This window comes from Carettochelys insculpta, chromosome 14 (genome assembly GCF_033958435.1).
Source record: "Carettochelys insculpta isolate YL-2023 chromosome 14, ASM3395843v1, whole genome shotgun sequence".
Classification (NCBI taxonomy): domain Eukaryota; kingdom Metazoa; phylum Chordata; order Testudines; family Carettochelyidae; genus Carettochelys; species Carettochelys insculpta.
Window position 1 is genome coordinate 23763154 of NC_134150.1, and position 17351 is coordinate 23780504.

The following is a 17351-nucleotide window of genomic DNA, read 5'->3' on the forward strand; positions in this document are numbered from 1 at the left end:
TCTGTGTTTATGCTGCTTCCAGACTATTTTCTTCTTCTTTTTAGTATATGCTCAATTGAGAAATAAACCAAGCAAGGCTTCTCCTAAAGGGAGGCTAAAGAATTCTAGTATTCAATAATATGATCCTTCAGACTGTTGTGACTCACTCAGCCATGAAGTTCATCCAGAGATAATTTAAGTCAGAGAATTACTTGGTATGCATATACCTAAAGTGTCCATCCTCTTTTGCTCAAGCATGTTTTGTTTTGTATTTTCCCTCCCTGATGGCATGTTTTGCTGTATGTGGATTTCATTAGGGAATCAATGGCAGTTGCTCTTTAAGAGCTAACAGGGATGGATACCCTAATTCTAGTTTGCTTTTACCAATACGTTTGCAATGCAGTTCTTTGTGGTACATGCTATTTTACCCTGACAATTCTGCTGCAGGTACATGGAATTAAAAGAACCAAAATGAGGCCATTACCAGTCCTCTGGAAACACAGCTGAACTGATACTTCAGAACTCAAATGTGGCTGTTCTAACAGAAATTTTGTTCAGCTGGAAATTCTCAACAGATTTGTGGTAAAAACAAAACTGACAGGGAAGGAGAAAAATGAGATTGTAAGATGTTAAAAAAAAAAAAAAAAAGAGACATCCATGAGCATTACAGCTTTTTTGGACATCAGGATTTCTAACCCCTCCTATCATTTTAAATTAACAACATACCTGACAATCCTGGCTTACGTTTGGCTGGAAATTATTATGTGACAAACCTATATGATTCCATTTTCTTCCTAGGAGATTAGCACTGGAGTTTAGAACAAGCTAAACTGGAACAACTAATAATAGAAGTGGACTTTCTTCACCTACCAGCTCAGCACAGTCCAGAGGTGTACACTGCATTTTGTTCCTAACATAGTTTGAAGCACCATTCTGAAGTAACAGTTCTACCACAATGTCATGTTTTCCTATCACAGCCTCATGCAGTGCTGTATTTCCCTTGCTGTTTGAAAGGTTAACGGAGGCCCCATGCTGGAAGGAAAAATAAAAATTTAAATTAAACGTTATAAGGAAAAAATAGCATCATCTAGAGGCAGCACACTACCATCCTCTGTCTCTTTTTAAAAAGCACACGGATTTCTATACCAAAACAGCCAATTTGAAACTTTACAGTTATACATGGAAAGTGTCAATTTCCAAAATAAATTCAATAGTAATAATTCCCTCAATTCCCTCTTAATTTCTTTAATCAACTCATCTCATTTTATGTGTATCTGCTACATATCAGCTCATATTGTGAGGACTGAGAAATTTTTAAGCAAATACTTTTAGGTGTATTATGAGCCTTTGTTACCAGTTATCTGGTGATCTGATGATATACACCATGATCAGAAAAGCTAGACACCTGTTAAATAATATACTACATTACAGAAGTATTTATCTAAGCAAAACACCTTAAGTTATGGAGTTATATGGAGCAATGCAGATCTGCTTTCAATTTGCTTTGAAGCAGTTTCAAAGGAGAAGTGCATTACTTGTATTAAGACCAATGGTTTGTATTCGGTAAATGTAATATTCAAGGTTCCATCTTAAATATCACAAAAGAAAGTATTTTGGATGTAACCTTTTCTGTGAAAAAGTCTTACCTCTAACAACAAGGCAACAATCTCATGTTGGCCATTCAAGCATGCATAAATTAAGGGAGTATTTCCATGTACATCTTTTTTATTTTGTTTAGCATTGCAATCCACTAGACACTTTACTACCTATTGGATGAGAGAGATTAAAGTTCCAGTTTAAAAAATGTTAAGTTACCAGAATCATAGAGTTAAAATAACATTGCAGTTACTCCATCACCATTAATGACACTTGTAGTGGAATACATTTTCTGAAACTATAAATTGCAGCTGAAGTGTTTCAGATACTCAGCACCAGTGGTTTAATTTAAGAGAGTCCTACTGATGCAGAGAAAACTGGTTCAAACTAGGAACAGTTCTTGAACCTTATGTATCCCTCCCTCTGTGTTCCTGTATTTTGCCACTTGGTTTAATGCCAGCAAGGAACATCTTATACAGAGACTCTAAAGGCTGATTTATTACCTGTGCCAATCAGGCTTATTTGGGCATACATTTTCAAAAGGGACTAGTGATTTTGGGTGTCCAGCTCTTTTGGAAACCAGGCTTGATAAAAGTGGGGCTGTCAGAAATGTAGGAACCAAAATTTACCAATCAACTTTTGGAAGTTACGTTTACAGAGAATTAACACGTATAGATGGAAAAAGCAGAACATTTCTGGACAAATTCCCATGGGTCATGATAAGAACGTTTAGTTATTTTAACCACCTAATCTAGGAATGCTGCATGCAATTTACTTTCCTTTAAAATAAACAGGCTGGCGGAAATCCTGAAAGAAGCCGATACAAATTTAACAATCAAAGAAAATGCAAACAATTAAAATATTTTATTCTCAGTCTGATATCTGGATGCTTTGCTTGGTAACTGGATGACACAGAAATCATTATGGTTGACAAGCAGCAAAAGGATGTTTCTCTTCCGGTCACCTGCTGACCATCAGGCACAGTTTTTTACCTATTTTCTTTTCAACTTGTATGCCTTTAGAGGTTAAAAAAAGTTAATTTGAAACTTTCCCCAGCAGAGCACTATAGTCAGTACCATAAATAGCCTCATTATGGGACATGTGTATTACACACACGCACACACCACAATTGCTCCACAGCAATGTTCTCTTGGCATCCTTATCTCAGCAGATTTGGAAGTGAAAGGATAATTGGCAGAGAACTATACGGGTTAACACTAGAAAACTAACCTGACTTAGAAGTTATGGACATCTTTTCCCACTTTTCTTATTTACATTTTATTTAGTATTCTCTCTCTAAAGTTCTCTCCATTTTAATTTCACTGTTCTGCCTTTGCCTCCTCTCCACACTCCACCTTTTCAATTTGTCTTCCATTTCTCTCTGATTTCTCACCCCCTTCTCCGTTTCTTTCTTTTCCACCTGCTTTGTCACATCCAGTATTTTCCCCCTTCCATTTATCGTCTACTTCACATCAGTCTCTTTATCCACTCCCGCTCACCTCCCCACCCCCACCTCAACTAGCTTATTTTTCTCCTTCAGTACTTCCCACATCCCCATATCACCCTGAAGCTGAACAGGGAACTGATCACAACTCTCAGAGCTTCAAGGTCTGGAGCACAAGACCTATGAGGATAGGCTGAGGGATTTGGGCTTGTTTAGTTTACAGAAGAGAAGACTTAGAGGTGATTCAATAGCAGCCTTCAACTTCCTGAAGGGGAGTTCTAAAAAGGAGGGTGAGAAGCTGTTCTCAGTGGTGTCAGATGGCAGAACAAGGAGTAATGGTCAGAAGTTGAAGAGGGAGAGGTGTAGGTTAGATATTAGGAAAAACTACTTCACCAGGCGGGTGGTGAAGCATTGGAATGCGTTGCCTAGAGGTGGTGGATTCTCCATCCCTTGAGGTTTTTAAGTCCCAGCTGGACAAGGTCCTGGCTGGGATGACTCAGTAGGGGTAGATCCTGCTTGAAGCAGGGGGCTGGACTACATGACCTCCTGAGGTCCCTTCCAGCCCTATGATTCTGTGATTCTGTGAAGTGACATCTCCCTGCTCTTGCTATGTGTGTAAACAGCAGAGGGAACTGATGAAACCCTTCTAAAAGCCCAGGAGACCGACATGCCACTGGATGGAAAAGATCCACCTGACTACAGTTTTCTGATGGGGAGAAGGAAGTTTCAATGCTTAGATCAATATTATGTTAAAACTAAACTCAAGTGTGTTCAATGCTGCCCACATTCCATCTACAAATAAAGCAGCAAATGCATGTTAAAGGAACTCACTGATTTTGTGTCTTTGGAGGAGAAGAATGGAACACACCACAAATTAAAAAAATGACCCAATGTATACGCATACAGCCATAAAGGAGCCTAAGCCAGGCAATGAAATGGAGCGGGAAAAAAATTTCCATTTAAAATAGTATCCCTTCCATTCTGAGCATGGCTAATTTCATGAGATCTGTTAGCAGAAATTCTACTGCTAGCCAATAGGTAGTAAGTTTGTTTCTTTTTAAATCTAAACATAAAGCAGAAGCTTTTAAACATGAGTTGAAATAGGTCTAAAATAAATAAAAATACCTATGAAAAGCAGGTTGCACCAGACATTTATTATAACATGTCTGATGTTAAATGGTTTCATCTGAGCCAGCATTTACATTATACAGTAATTTCAGGCCATTAAGAAGGAAAAAGCCCATATATAAACAAGTTCAGTACTGAGGGAATGGTTACTGCAGCATGGGAGGATTGCTCTCTTTCTCAGGGGAGTTTTCTGTGGACAAGAGGTTTTTTTGTTTGTTTTTTTTTAAGAGACACAGAAACCTTTATTTCATTTTTGCTCTGCAGCAGACTTAGCAATCCTCGTCTACTTTCCAAAATCACTCATTTCTTTTGGAAAGTAAAATATTAGCTGGCAGCGCCACCTGACGCATCTAAAACTGCTTTGCTTGTTTGGTAACAAAGTTCTGACCACCACCATGGAAGTGTTTTGTTTTGTTCTGATATGAAAAGAACTCTTTCACCTTAAAAATGTTTTGATGTACTCATGTTTGACACTAAGTGTTTTTTTTTTGTTTATTGTTTTAAGCACACGTTGGAGAGACTGGTACAGATGAAATTCTGTATTAACTATTACTTTTATGAAGACTATAACTATTACTCTGAAGCTCAATTTGTCATTCTTGACACGTCCATACCAATTATAATAAAAAAAAGCATAGGAGAAACACTGTAAGCAGTGACAATTCAGTGGGATACAGACCAGGGTCAAGGTCATCTATTCCAGAACAAAACAAATCTATTCTAGTAAGTGATATCACAAATATTCACTCTGGGCTGAGAATGTCATTGGTAATATTGCTAGAGGGCCAAGCCCTCTCCCTTTCTCTCCACCAACAGGACTGGATTCCTGCTGTGCTAGGTGACTATGCTAAGATATGCAAAGACATCATCCCTGCTCAAAGGACTTTAAAACGTGGGTGGACAACTGGGCCTGCAGAGCCTTATCATCTGGCCTGTGAAGCCATCAGCTGTGCCATTTTCATAGCCAGCTGTAGTGTGCAGGGTCGGCAACCAGAGGCTCCAGAGCCACATAAGGCTCTTTACGGAGCCATTTGCCACTCTGGGCGCTGCCACCACTGACTCCTCTGGCTGTCTGCCCTGCTACACTGAAGTAATGGAACTCAATTTAATTGGTTTAACAGCTAGCAGAAGGGATCCGGCCATTAACCCAATTAAAGTGAGTTCCATTATTTCAGCCTGGCAGGGCAGGGAGCCAACTTCATTGCATGTGGGGTAGGGGAGTAGGAGAGCTGGGGCAAGCTGTGCAGCCACACTGAGGAGGCAGCGGCGGCAGTGGCAGAGCAGCGGGGGGCAGCAGCGGCAGGGCATGGAGCTGATGTCTCAGGTAGGTTAATCCTGGGTTTGGGGCTGACGGGTTAAGTTGGGGTGGGGAGCTGGGTTTGGGTCTATTTTGTGTTTGTTCCCCAGGACATGTAAAAAGAATTGCCATGGGCCCCCCACTCCCAATGAAAAAAGGTTAGCCACCCCTGCTTTAAAATCTGCTTAAATCAACTTCAGCCTCAAAAGTGTACATGGAAACCACACTAAAAGTCTACTCCACAGTATGGGTATCAGAAAGGTGTCTGAGCTTGGGAGGCTAAAGTAACCACAAAACTGAAATCTTTTCAATCTAAAAGCTCTCTTGAATGAGTTAATTTGGGGGAAAGACAACCTTGCAATGAGAAGTGTCCAGCTGCCTATATAGAGAACTTTAAATTGCTGAGGCTCAGATAATTTTTAATGCACCCCAATGTATCTCACTTAAATGTAAAGTTATTTCTCTCTGTATACAACGTGAGTTGTAAGGATTCAATGTCAGCATAGTTTGGGGACTGAAGGAATGTATATGGCAGATCGGTTCAACAGGCTAAAGGGCTGCTTCCTTCACTACAGGAGGTCTAATTTTCAGTTCATGATGTTGATTGCTGCCAACTGATATATAAAGACTCTTGGACCTGATCATGTGTCCAACTGAAGTCCACAGCAGAACTCCCACTATCTCCAATGGAAATAAAAGACTGGGGTCCTAGGCTACGTCTACACGTGCCCCAAACTTCGAAATGGCCATGCAAATGGCCATTTCGAAGTTTACTAATGAAGCGCTGACATGCATATTCAGCGCTTCATTAGCATGCGGGCGGCAGCGGCGCTTCGAAATTGACGAGCCTTGCCGCTGCGCGGCGCGTCCAGACGGGGCTCCTTTTCGAAAGCACGCCACCTACTTCGAAGTCCCCTTATTCCCGTGAGCTCATGGGAATAAGGGGACTTCGAAGAAGGTGGCGTCCTTTCGAAAAGGAGCCCCGTCTGGACGCGCCGCGCGGCGGCAAGGCTCGTCAATTTCGAAGCGCCGCTGCCGCCCGCATGCTAATGAAGCGCTGAATATGCATGTCAGCGCTTCATTAGTAAACTTCGAAATGGCCATTTGCATGGCCATTTCGAAGTTTGGGGCACGTGTAGACACAGCCCTAGTGACTTAAAGAGAATCATCCATGTCTCTCTCATTCAGATCCCAGAATCTCTTGGAATACAGCAAATTCTTTCATATCTGGCATTCTATCATCCAGGACTCTCAAATAACCAGTATTTTCACCATAAGTTAACTTTAATTACATTTTCCCATAAGTACAGTATAGTGAAAGTAAATACAAACAAATACAGCAAATATAGTATACGCTTATAGTGTACAATACTACTCTTGTTGGTAAATAAAGTACTATGCATACGTTTTTGTTTCTTAATATCTAATCTTGTTTTTCTTTAGTGTTATGCATTGCTACCTCTCTCTTATCCAGAATATTTGAATAGCGGGCAACCTCCCAGACCCAGGGTTGCTGGACATGAAAGAGTTTACTGTCTCTGACATTTCTGTATTTGTGCTGTACACAGACACACCCTAAGAGAACAAGATGGACACATATACGCCCATATGGCAGACTTCAACTGTTTTGAAATTATACACATGTTCTGATAGCTGTATGTGTGTGTGGCATATATGATGTTAGTTGAGGAACATGAGAATGTGCCCATGATTCTGTGAATAACCTGGACCTGTTAGGAAGAACTGCTGGATGCTGCAGTGTCCTGTTAGGTCCAGGTTATTCACAGAATCACAGGCACATTCTGATGTTCCTCAACTAACATCATATATGCCATCATGTGCCAACAATGCCCAGATGCTTTGTATATTGGACAGACTTCAAACTCTCTTAGACAAAGAGTTAATGGGCACAAAAGAGACAAAAACACTCCTGGTCCACAAACCTGTCAGCCAGCATATTAACAGAGTGGGCCATTCTGTTAATGACTTAAAAGTCTGAGTCTTACTGAAGAGGAATTTTCAAAACACTTTGGAAAGAGAGGCAGCTGAACTCTCTTTTATATTCAAATTCGACACATTAACATGTGGTTTGAACCAGGATGGGAGTTTTTTAGGTCATTATAGGGGCTCTTTTGCATACTTGGCTTAATCTAATTCTTGACTCCCCCCTCCCCCTTCTGCCCCTCTACTCTCTGATTTGCTCACCTTGATAATTTGTTTCTGATTTGTCAACCTTGATTACTATTTTTCATTCTCTGTGCCTTAAATATTGAGTCTGTTCTGGTATGGCTATGGTCTGAAGAAATGGGTCTGTCCCATGAAAGCTCACCTAATAAATTATTTTGTTAGTCTTTAAAGTGCTACTTGACTGCTTTTTTGTTTAAATTCGTTTATTAGCTTTCATAGATAAGACCTGCTTCTTCAGATTTGATTATCTGGGACTATTCCTCCTCAGTAGAACTACAGAGAATATTCATTCTGTGTCCCCTCTCTAACACAAGTGGCAGACCCCTCTGCCCCAGTTTACTCACCCCATGGGCTAGCTCTGCCCAGTCCATTCTGAGGCTACTGAAGGAGGCTTTGTCCCTTTCCAAGCAGACCAAGTCCCACTGTGCCCAGTCTGCTTCTTCAACATAAAGCAGTACTAGGAACAACTCTAAGAAGTACCTGTTATACTCTGGGCCCTACCACCATGAACCATCCATCTCACTTTCTGGAATGAAGAGAAGGGACTGGAATTTATGTATTGTCCCTTTTCATCCCTTTTCTAACTCCTCCATCCATGAACAGACACTTACTCAAGTACCCCTCTCCCATGCCCTAATAAAATCTAGATGTGATGCTTATATCTGTGATGAGAACCACTTACTTGAAAGTGACCTTGCTGACATGCCAGATGAAGAGGTACTGCCTGGTTAGCATTCTTTGCACTGATATTAGCACCATGTTTCAATAAAAGGCAGACTAATTCAGAATGCCCATGCATTGCCGCCACATGAAGTGGTGTAAAGCCATCCTGGTTTGTAACATTTACTCCAAGTCCATTAGCAGGGATTCTTGCAAGCTTCTGTTGGGAAAAGGAAAAAAAAACACAGAAAACTGATCACAAACACTTTCTACTGACTAAAGATCAGTTAAATAACTCAAAAGTAAACATGAAAAAGGCAGATGGACAATACAAACTCTCACAGACAGTCTCATGTTAGGCCTTCAGTGAAATACCTGGTGAAGACAAGCAACTGCATGGCACAGGAATTGAAATCTAATCAAGCAAATCCCCTGTCCCCAGTCAGCCAATAGGATGGGAGCAAAAAAACCAAATGGCACCTGAATATCTGGCACCTCGGGAATTACCATCCTGCTCCCCAACTCCTAGAACTGGCTCTGAGCACTTGTGGTGCATAATTGTCTTATTTTTCCCTTTCTTAAACAAGATAGGGCTACTACAGAGAAATTTCAGAAAAAGATTTATTTATTTATTTTTTTTATTAGCAGGAACTGAGAACTGTTGAGTTTGACATGGGATCTAAGAGATCCACACTTGCATTCGTTATCTCTAGTGGGACACAGTCTGGTATGACTGGTAGGAGTTAAGGTTATACATCACATTTGTTTTACACACTTACTACAGAAGTGAACACAGTCTGCATTGTTAGAGACAGATATTACTTAGGCTATGTCGGCACTAGACATACAAATCAACAGCCGATACACAATTTCAGCTACGCCAACTGCAAAACTAAAATCAACTTATTGGTGGTTGACTTCAATGTCTGTCTACACGGAAGGTCAAAGGGAGTGTTTCTCCTGTCAACCTTCTTTAATCCTCATCGCTTGCAAGGCATTCCAGGGTCAACTTTGACCCCAGAAAATGCTGTTTTACACACGCATGAAATGAAACTTTGGAAGGTCGACCCTAGGAGGGTCGATCTTCCACAGTAGCGTGGCTGTAGGCTTAATCTAATTCCCTGCTATGATGTCCTGTTTTTGAAGACTACAGCTACAATTAATTCCAGTTCTGTGGAAACAATCCATTGCACCAATAGAAGGAATACTAACAATTGCTATGGTCTTTTGGAAACCACACATTTTGAGGAAATTGAATTCTGCAGCTCTGCTAAACTGTATTGATCTGCATTCATACACCAGTCTTCTAGGACAACGGTAGTAAACCTTTGACATTCTTTTCTTAACTCCTGTACATAGTCGTGTGCACACGCGTGTGCAGGCTACTTGCAAGGCTGCTTAACAAATGTGTTTTTATTCAAGAGCCAGGTAGTCATTCCACTGTTACTAATTAGTTGAACTAAATTGTCTCAAAGCCCTTGTTTCAGTAAGCAAGAGACTCCAATACTCAGTCACAATAAACCATTTTCCTTCTCAGATACAAATAATCAGCATTCTATTTTCTTTAGACTACGACCAGTTCTTATTTCCACAAAGAAGACCCAAAATATGTGTTCTTCATAATTTTATTTGGCTCTGATGTTTTAGATACAGTTTTTGTGTGAAAGATCAGATACAAAATAAAGTAAACTCCTCTGTCCCAATCCTTTCCACAGCCTGATTATCAAGTACAAATTCATCTCATAAGGTGATAACCTCTATTAAGGGCTGTGCACATTTAATCACAAGCCTCTTGTGAGCAGAGATGCCGCTGTGCAGGAGAATAGGAACATTATTTCCCTGGGCTAAAGAAAACCTAACTATAGAAATGCAAAAGTTATTCTGCCTGTAGAACAGAAAAATTCCAACCTTTTGTGCTGGCTCACATTTTGAGCACTGGCATAAAGGGTGACAGAGCTCTGGCTTCACTGTACCAGTTGCTTCCTCGACTTCTTCCTCTTCCTCTATCCATTCCAAAAGATAGCGAACCTGGAACAAAAGGAAAGAAATTTTGGGCAATGTAAAGTAGGACTATCTCCTTATAATGACAAACGTTATTTCACAAACAGTGAATAAATTGGAGAGCGTGAACAAGCTACCTCTGTGCAGGCCAAATTTTAAAAATTAACATTACAGTTGACGAGGCAGCCAGCAGCAGTTCACCAGATAACAATGAAGTAAATTATAAATGACTTCCTACTGCCTAATCAAGACTTGAGCCTTCACCTCTGTTGAAACCCTTTCAAATCCTTTTAGCTTGGATTGCTGAAGATTAGACCAAGGTTTGTGCTAGTTCATGTCAATGTGATTCTTTGTTCAGTATTTGCTTTTAAAAGTATTAAAGTGCCAAGGATGATGACATTTAACCAACATACAAACTGTTCAGGTGTGATAAATATTCCCCTCAGCGCTGTAACTTCTCATGACCTGATGCATTTCATGAACCTGTAAGAGCAGCCCAAGTTTTTGTCTAAGTAATATGATCCCTTCATTTGTAAGAGACATTTCCACTGAACACACTCTACACAATAATATTGCACATAGTTTCAAAACAAAAAAGCATTCAAGTAGCACTTTCAAGACTAACAAAATAATTTATTAGGTGAGCTTTTATGGGACAGACCCACCTCTTCAGACATAGTTAATCTTCACTGAACGTTAATGTCACATGTGGTTGTAAGTAACAAAAGCACTATGAAGTATTTATTTTTTGGTTGTTTACAGAGAATCTCATTAACCCATTGTGGACCAATGACATTTGTAGAGTACACATAATTGTATTCAGATACTTCTATGGCACCTATTATTGTAGTGTCTGAGTTCCTCACAGCCTTTTAACATATTTATCCTTACAACACCTGAGAGGAAGGGCAATGCTATTAGCCCCATTTACAGATGGGGGACTGAAGTACTAAGAGATTAAGTCACTTGCTCAAGACCAGAAAGCTAGTCTATGGCCAAGGAGCGAATTAAATCCAGTCTTCCTAGTCTCACAGTAGTGCCAAACAAATTAACCACTCTCCAGATGTCAGGACTGGGTCAAAGTGGGCAGAGTATCTTGTTATTCTTGGTCTCACCCAAGCACTCAAGAACAGCCTGAAAGAAAGGTAAGGGGACTGGTGTGATTCCCCTCCAGCTGATTCAGGGTACAGTCTTCCCCCGCCTTACGAGGGTAATTCACTCCTGAAAAACTCCTCTTAGGGTGAATTCCTGTCGAAAACATAATTACCATAAATTTCAATGGGAAAAAATTTTATGCATTCCTGAGCCCCAAAATGTACACCCATTTTTGCTAAAACACCACCAAATCCTATTAAAATGAACACAATTACTTCAATAGTTAACATTAGTTATCATAACACAACCTAACAAGGCACTTTCCCTTCATTAATTACTCTATAATATGGCTGTTAACCTGCTTTCATACCTATTACACACTGTACACTTAAGACTACGCTCACAAACAAAACGTACGTATGATACTCAATGTTTATGTAATTCAACCTTGAATGCAAAAAAAGAACAGAACAGTAAAGACAAAAGAAATCAATGAAAACAAAGCAAATGATATCACACTCAGGGAACAAGTTGACATCATGTGGAAAGGCAATAAGATGAGGTGAGGGGGACTGCGAGGAGAGTCACTGTTGTTCGTGGGTTGGTGATGGTGGCACTGGTGTGAATGGAGTAGAAAACGAAGGCAAAGGTGAGGAGGATGAAGAGTGGCTGAGTTCTTCACACTCCATAATTTCTGGATCGTCAATGTCATCGTCTTCCTCTTCCTCTTCCATTGCAATGGGAGAACGAGAGATGCCAGAGGTTGATGGTTGAGGCTCAGAAGTGGCAAAAGTACCAGCAGTAGCAGGGGTGGCTGGAAGAAAAAATGATAAAATACTTGTCTGCTTGCCTTCTCGCACCTTTCTATCATACAGTTGTTTGTAACATTCAATCAATTCTCTCCTGAGAATTTTAGCTTTCCGAGCTCTTTCCAAATTGCTCTAGTTTTCGTCCAACAAAGCACAAGCACTATCAATAGAACAAATTGCGTAACTGTTTTGTGCCAAATTCTTTTACTGGTTCTTCCTCTTTGCTGAATTTCCCTTCTTTCAAACATTCAGCCTCCTCCTTCAAACGTTCTTCTTCTCATTGAATTAGCTCATCATCCATCAGGTCTTCAGAGTGGGATTCCAATACCTCTTGCACATCTTCAATGTCGACCTCATCAAAACCTGCTTTCGCTGCCAGCTGTACAATGTCATCATAGATCATCTTGTTCACGGATTCAAAACCTTGAAAACCATGCACAGCCACAGGAAGAAGTTTTTTCCAAACTGCATTCGTAGTGTTCACTGTCACTTTGTCCCAAGCAGTTGCTATGTTTTCAATGGCCATTTTTATGTTGTAATTTTTCCATAATTCCCTGACCATCACCGTGTCACTCTTGTCCAAACCATCAACGAGATACTTCATCACAAGCTGCATATAATACGTCTTAAATGTAGCAATGACACCTTGGTCCATCGCCTATTTCAAAGATGTGTTTGGAGGTAAAAATACAACCTGAACATCGCTACCGTAATCAAGAATTGTTGCTGGATGGCCTAGAGCATTGTCAACAATTAAAAGTGCTTTGTCGTCTAGGTTATTGTCTTTGCAATATTTTTCAACAAAAGGACAAAAGTAACTCTGCAGTAGTCTAGAAACACTTGTTGGTCACCCATTCACTTCTATTTGAACGCCAAATCACTGGTAGGCTTATCTTATTGATACCTTTCAAAGCCCACAGATTTTCCAAATGGTGTACGAGCAAAGGTTTGACCTTTACGTTGCCCTCAGTGTTGGCACCAAGCAACAATATTATCCTGTCTTTAGAGGCTTTATGTCCTTTGGCTTGCTTTTTGTCTCTGGAGCTGTAGGTATGAGACATCATTCACTTCCAAAACAAGCCAGTCGCGTCCATGTTGAAAATCTGCTTGTTAACGTAGCTGCCTTCTTGGATAATTTTTGTCAGCTTTTCAGGAAAAGCACTGCCTGCTGCAAAATCGGTGGATGCTGCCTCACCTGTAACCTTGAGGCTATGCAAGAGTCCCCTCTTCCTGAAATGGCTGAACCATCCATTACTGCCTTTAAAGTTCAAATCCTTGGCCATCTCATCACCCTCCTCAATTGCCTGTGCCTTTAATTGCTCAAACAATGATAGTGCTTTTTCTCTTATGAGAAGAAAGCTAAGAGTCATGTGGCGTTTCACTGAATTCTCTATCTATTGCAACAAAAGTGTCTCAAGTTTCTGCAAAATGGGGTGCCTACTCAAAGACAACGTTGTTAAACTTGCACCACCAACAGCAGTCTCAGCAGCTTTCAATATTTTTTCCTTTTGCATGTAGATAGTACGCACAGTAGACAAAGATAAATGGAGTGCCTGCATCACATCTTTGTTACGCTGTCCTTCATGGATACGCTTTTTCACATCCTATTTTACAATTAGAGGTATGGTTTTTCTGTCCTTTTTTGGCTTTTCTAGCTCATTACTTGGTTTTTTTTTTGCACTTTCTTCATTTTAGGGGACATGATGCATGAGATTATCACTGCTATCAACTATCAAACCATGAGTACTCTGAGAGGAGAACTCAATGCAACAGACACCAACTATGTATACAACTGCAAAACTCCGAAAAGTCCTCCTTGTAGTGCAACTTGGGGAGCAGAGCCTGGGGGCTATCCCAGGTGCAGGGACAGGGAAATGGAAATCAAAGAGTGCCTGGGAGGGGGGCGCAAAGCCGGGTAGCTACGTGCAGGGCTGGGGACTCGTGCGGGGCTGCGTGACAGAGAGGCCCCACTGGCAGCGGCCGAGGCACAGCTGTGCAGGGCAGGCGGCAGCAGCCCTCTAGTCACGTGGGGAGTGAGCGGCAGGGGCGGGGCCGGGATGGGCTGCGTGCCCAGCAGCCATGTCTCCCAGGAGCACCTGGGAGCCCACTGCTGCCAACTGGGCTGGGGCACGCCGCTGCAGCGTGGAGTCGGAGACGCAGACCAGCCACAGGTAGGCTGGGCTGGGGGCTCTGGGAAACCGCAGGCAGGCGGCAAGTGGCACCTGAGGCACATCTGTGCAGGGTGGGCGGCAGCAGCCCCCTAGCCACCCAGGGGGTGAGCAGCAGGGGCGGGGCCGGGATGGGCTGCGTGCCCAGCAGCCATGTCTCCCAGGAGTGCTTGGGAGCCCGCGGCCGCTGGCTGGAGCGGGGTGTGCCACTGCTGCAGCACCAAGGTGGAGACCCAGACCAGCCACAGGTAAAGGCTGCAGGCAGCCTTGCCTGGAGCCGCGGCCCTTCTCCCACCACAGGGTGTCCGCGTCCCACTGAGGCACTCATAAATTCGAAGAAATGCCTCGTAAGGTGAAGTTGTGGTTTTAAACCAAGCTGCTCATAAATGTGAAGTCTCGTAGCCCGAATGGGCATATCTCAGGGTATGACTGTATAAGGATTATGAGCTCTTCAGGGGCTGCCCACAGGAATGGAGAGGAACCCATCTAGTAGCTGCAAGATTACAATAGCATGCAGAGAACAAGGCTTCAAAACATGCCATCTTGCTCCTCCCCTCTCAGGCAGCAGGATTTACAAGACAGCAAATGCCTGTGTACTGCTCCAATGCTGAAACCCCCTTCAGGTACACATGAACATGAAGGTTACTGCCTTACTGCTGAGGGAGAGAGTCTCTCACAGACCTGCCATGTACCTTCCAGTGAGCAGTAACATAAGATGCAGGGGGGATACCTCCCACCAACTGAAGACAGAAACAGGAGCATCTTTACTGGAGTCCATAGCTGGGCTTGATGCAGCAGGAGTGCACAGCCACTGGTTCTCCGAGCTGGTGCTGAAAAGGAAGGTAGAGAGGCAGTTTCTCTATAGGCTTCTCTCCTTTCACTCACTCAATTCAATCCTGCAGATGTCATCAAGGTCTCTGTGTCATCCCCATGGTGGTTCAGCGAGCCGCCTGCCTTGCACCCGACCCTGGCAGAAGCAGCTGTAAGGAGCACTGAGAGAAACAGTTTCAGGGAGATAGAGACAGAAAAGGGATATGTTGTCCTTCCAAATGTCCCCTGCAGAGTATGACTGCACCTTTACTCTGCTCTTCACAACTCAGATGTCAGCTCTCTAAACTGGAGTAAATGGCAAAAGCTGAGAATTTCTCCTGGGTCATATGTATCTTCAGAAGAGCAGATTAGTGAGGTTTTACTGCCCAATGTATCTGTACATGTCCAAAGACAATTCTCAATATCCCAGAAAATCTGAATCTGCACGGTCCTCACATTGCAGGCCTTACCTCTCCAACTCTATACAGTCACAGAACAATACAAGCACCCCATCACATATATAAACCCCACATTGGAGCTTTCAAAGTGCTAATGCAGAGATCTGAATTTATGTCTCACTAAAACTAGAAGCATGCTACCCAAGCACATCAGTTTCCAGTTACAATGGATTAACCAAGGATTTTTGTCAAAAGGTTAAATGCACTTTTAAATAGACACACACACATTAAGTATCTCATGAACCTGTTATAATCTGATCTTGCTAATTATTGTATGTCACTTCTCAGCTTCTTTACATTTCTGAAAGATGCAATCTAGAAAAAACAATTAAGTACAGCACTCTTGGACAAGAGTGCTGTTTTGCAAGACTATTAGCTCCCCAGAGTTCCATAGAATTTATTTATTCTGTTGCAGAGATTCTCTTTCTTATGTATACTATAAAATACATTCTGCTCAGACACAAAAGAGCAGGCAATGACAAGAAATACTACAATTTAATGTCAAGAGTAATTACATATTCTAAGCTTCAAAGCAACAATTGACTTTACTATAACTGGGTCTGAATCAGATTGCACTCCCACTGATTTCATATCCTATTTGTCTAAGGAAAGAGCTAGTCCTATATGCATAAACATGCCAACGTCCTCATCCCCTAGATAATTACCCATATAATAAGCAAGCAGCACGTGTGGTAACTTACATGCACTGGACAAGACAGAAGATAAAATGTGTTACTGCTTCTGTAAAATATCAGCCAGATTTTAAGTACCAACAGGTGCTGATCCCATGGTTGTTGATGATGATGACGACGATGACATTTTAAGTATCAGAAATATTGTAAATTTACTTCAGAAATTTTCTTTAAGGTGATCTGTTGACTGGACAGTCCCTAAGTTGCTATAAAACCAACATCTTACAGTCCACGTGGAAATCCGTAAACACCAGTACAGGTCCCCTACTGCCGTTTCTCAAGGAGACATCCATTTAATAAAGCAGGTAGCTGCATTTTGCACCAGCTTCTACTGCACTGTTCCATACTGAACTATTCTGTTCTGTAACAGGGTCCATATCAGAGAGAAAATATTGTAATCCTCTGGTGCTGATAGTGAGAAGCTATTATGGTCCCCATAAAACTAATTGGTTGAAGACACCTGAGGATCTAGGACTTAGTCCAAGTTGCCATTTAGGGCAACTGATAGCAGACAAATACCCTCAAAGGGCCCAGTGTTCTCTCTACACCTGAGGGGTGTGGCCACTTGGGTACAGGGGTGAATGAAGGGCTCTCTGTAGCTCCCTGCCCAGCTGCCGCTGAACTAATGGAACTAACTTCAGTTGGTTTAATGCCTGGATCCCTCCCACCGCCTCGCCAGACATAAAACTAATTAAGTGTAGTTCTACTGTTTCAGCAGCGGCAGGGCAGGGAGCCGTAGAGGAATTTTCTCATAGAACCCTTATTTTCACTTTGTGGAACCCTGGTGTTCCACAGAACACCATTTGGGAAACACTGCTCTACTCCAACTCTCAGCAGTCTCCACAGGGAACGGCACTTCCCCACTGGCCCTCACCCTCCAGTAAGGACATAAATATCTGATATTCAATCAAAAGGACAGGCTGTCACAGAAAGCTCTACCCAGCTACTCTAGGACCTCAGAAAGCATTAGAAATAAAGCTAAGCCTTTTCTGTGTGGGCTCTCCCCCAACAACACCCCTCCCCCCTG

General features: G+C 42.0%; 1 protein-coding gene across 4 annotated transcripts in view; it reads right to left on the bottom strand.

Annotated features, from left to right (window-relative positions):
- Nucleotides 1-17351, bottom strand: part of ANKRD27 (ankyrin repeat domain 27) — a 76317-nt gene that overhangs the window by 9482 nt on the left and 49484 nt on the right. For 3 of the 4 annotated variants that reach the window (XM_075008492.1, XM_075008490.1, XM_075008491.1), the window contains 4 exons: nucleotides 10200-10319; nucleotides 8314-8511; nucleotides 1626-1745; nucleotides 850-1011 (listed from right to left, as the gene is read on the bottom strand). In XM_075008492.1, coding sequence (XP_074864593.1) covers nucleotides 850-1011; nucleotides 1626-1745; nucleotides 8314-8511; nucleotides 10200-10319 — 600 coding nt within the window. The remainder of the gene's footprint in view (nucleotides 1-849; nucleotides 1012-1625; nucleotides 1746-8313; nucleotides 8512-10199; nucleotides 10320-17351) is intronic. The other variant, XM_075008493.1, reaches the window with a different exon arrangement.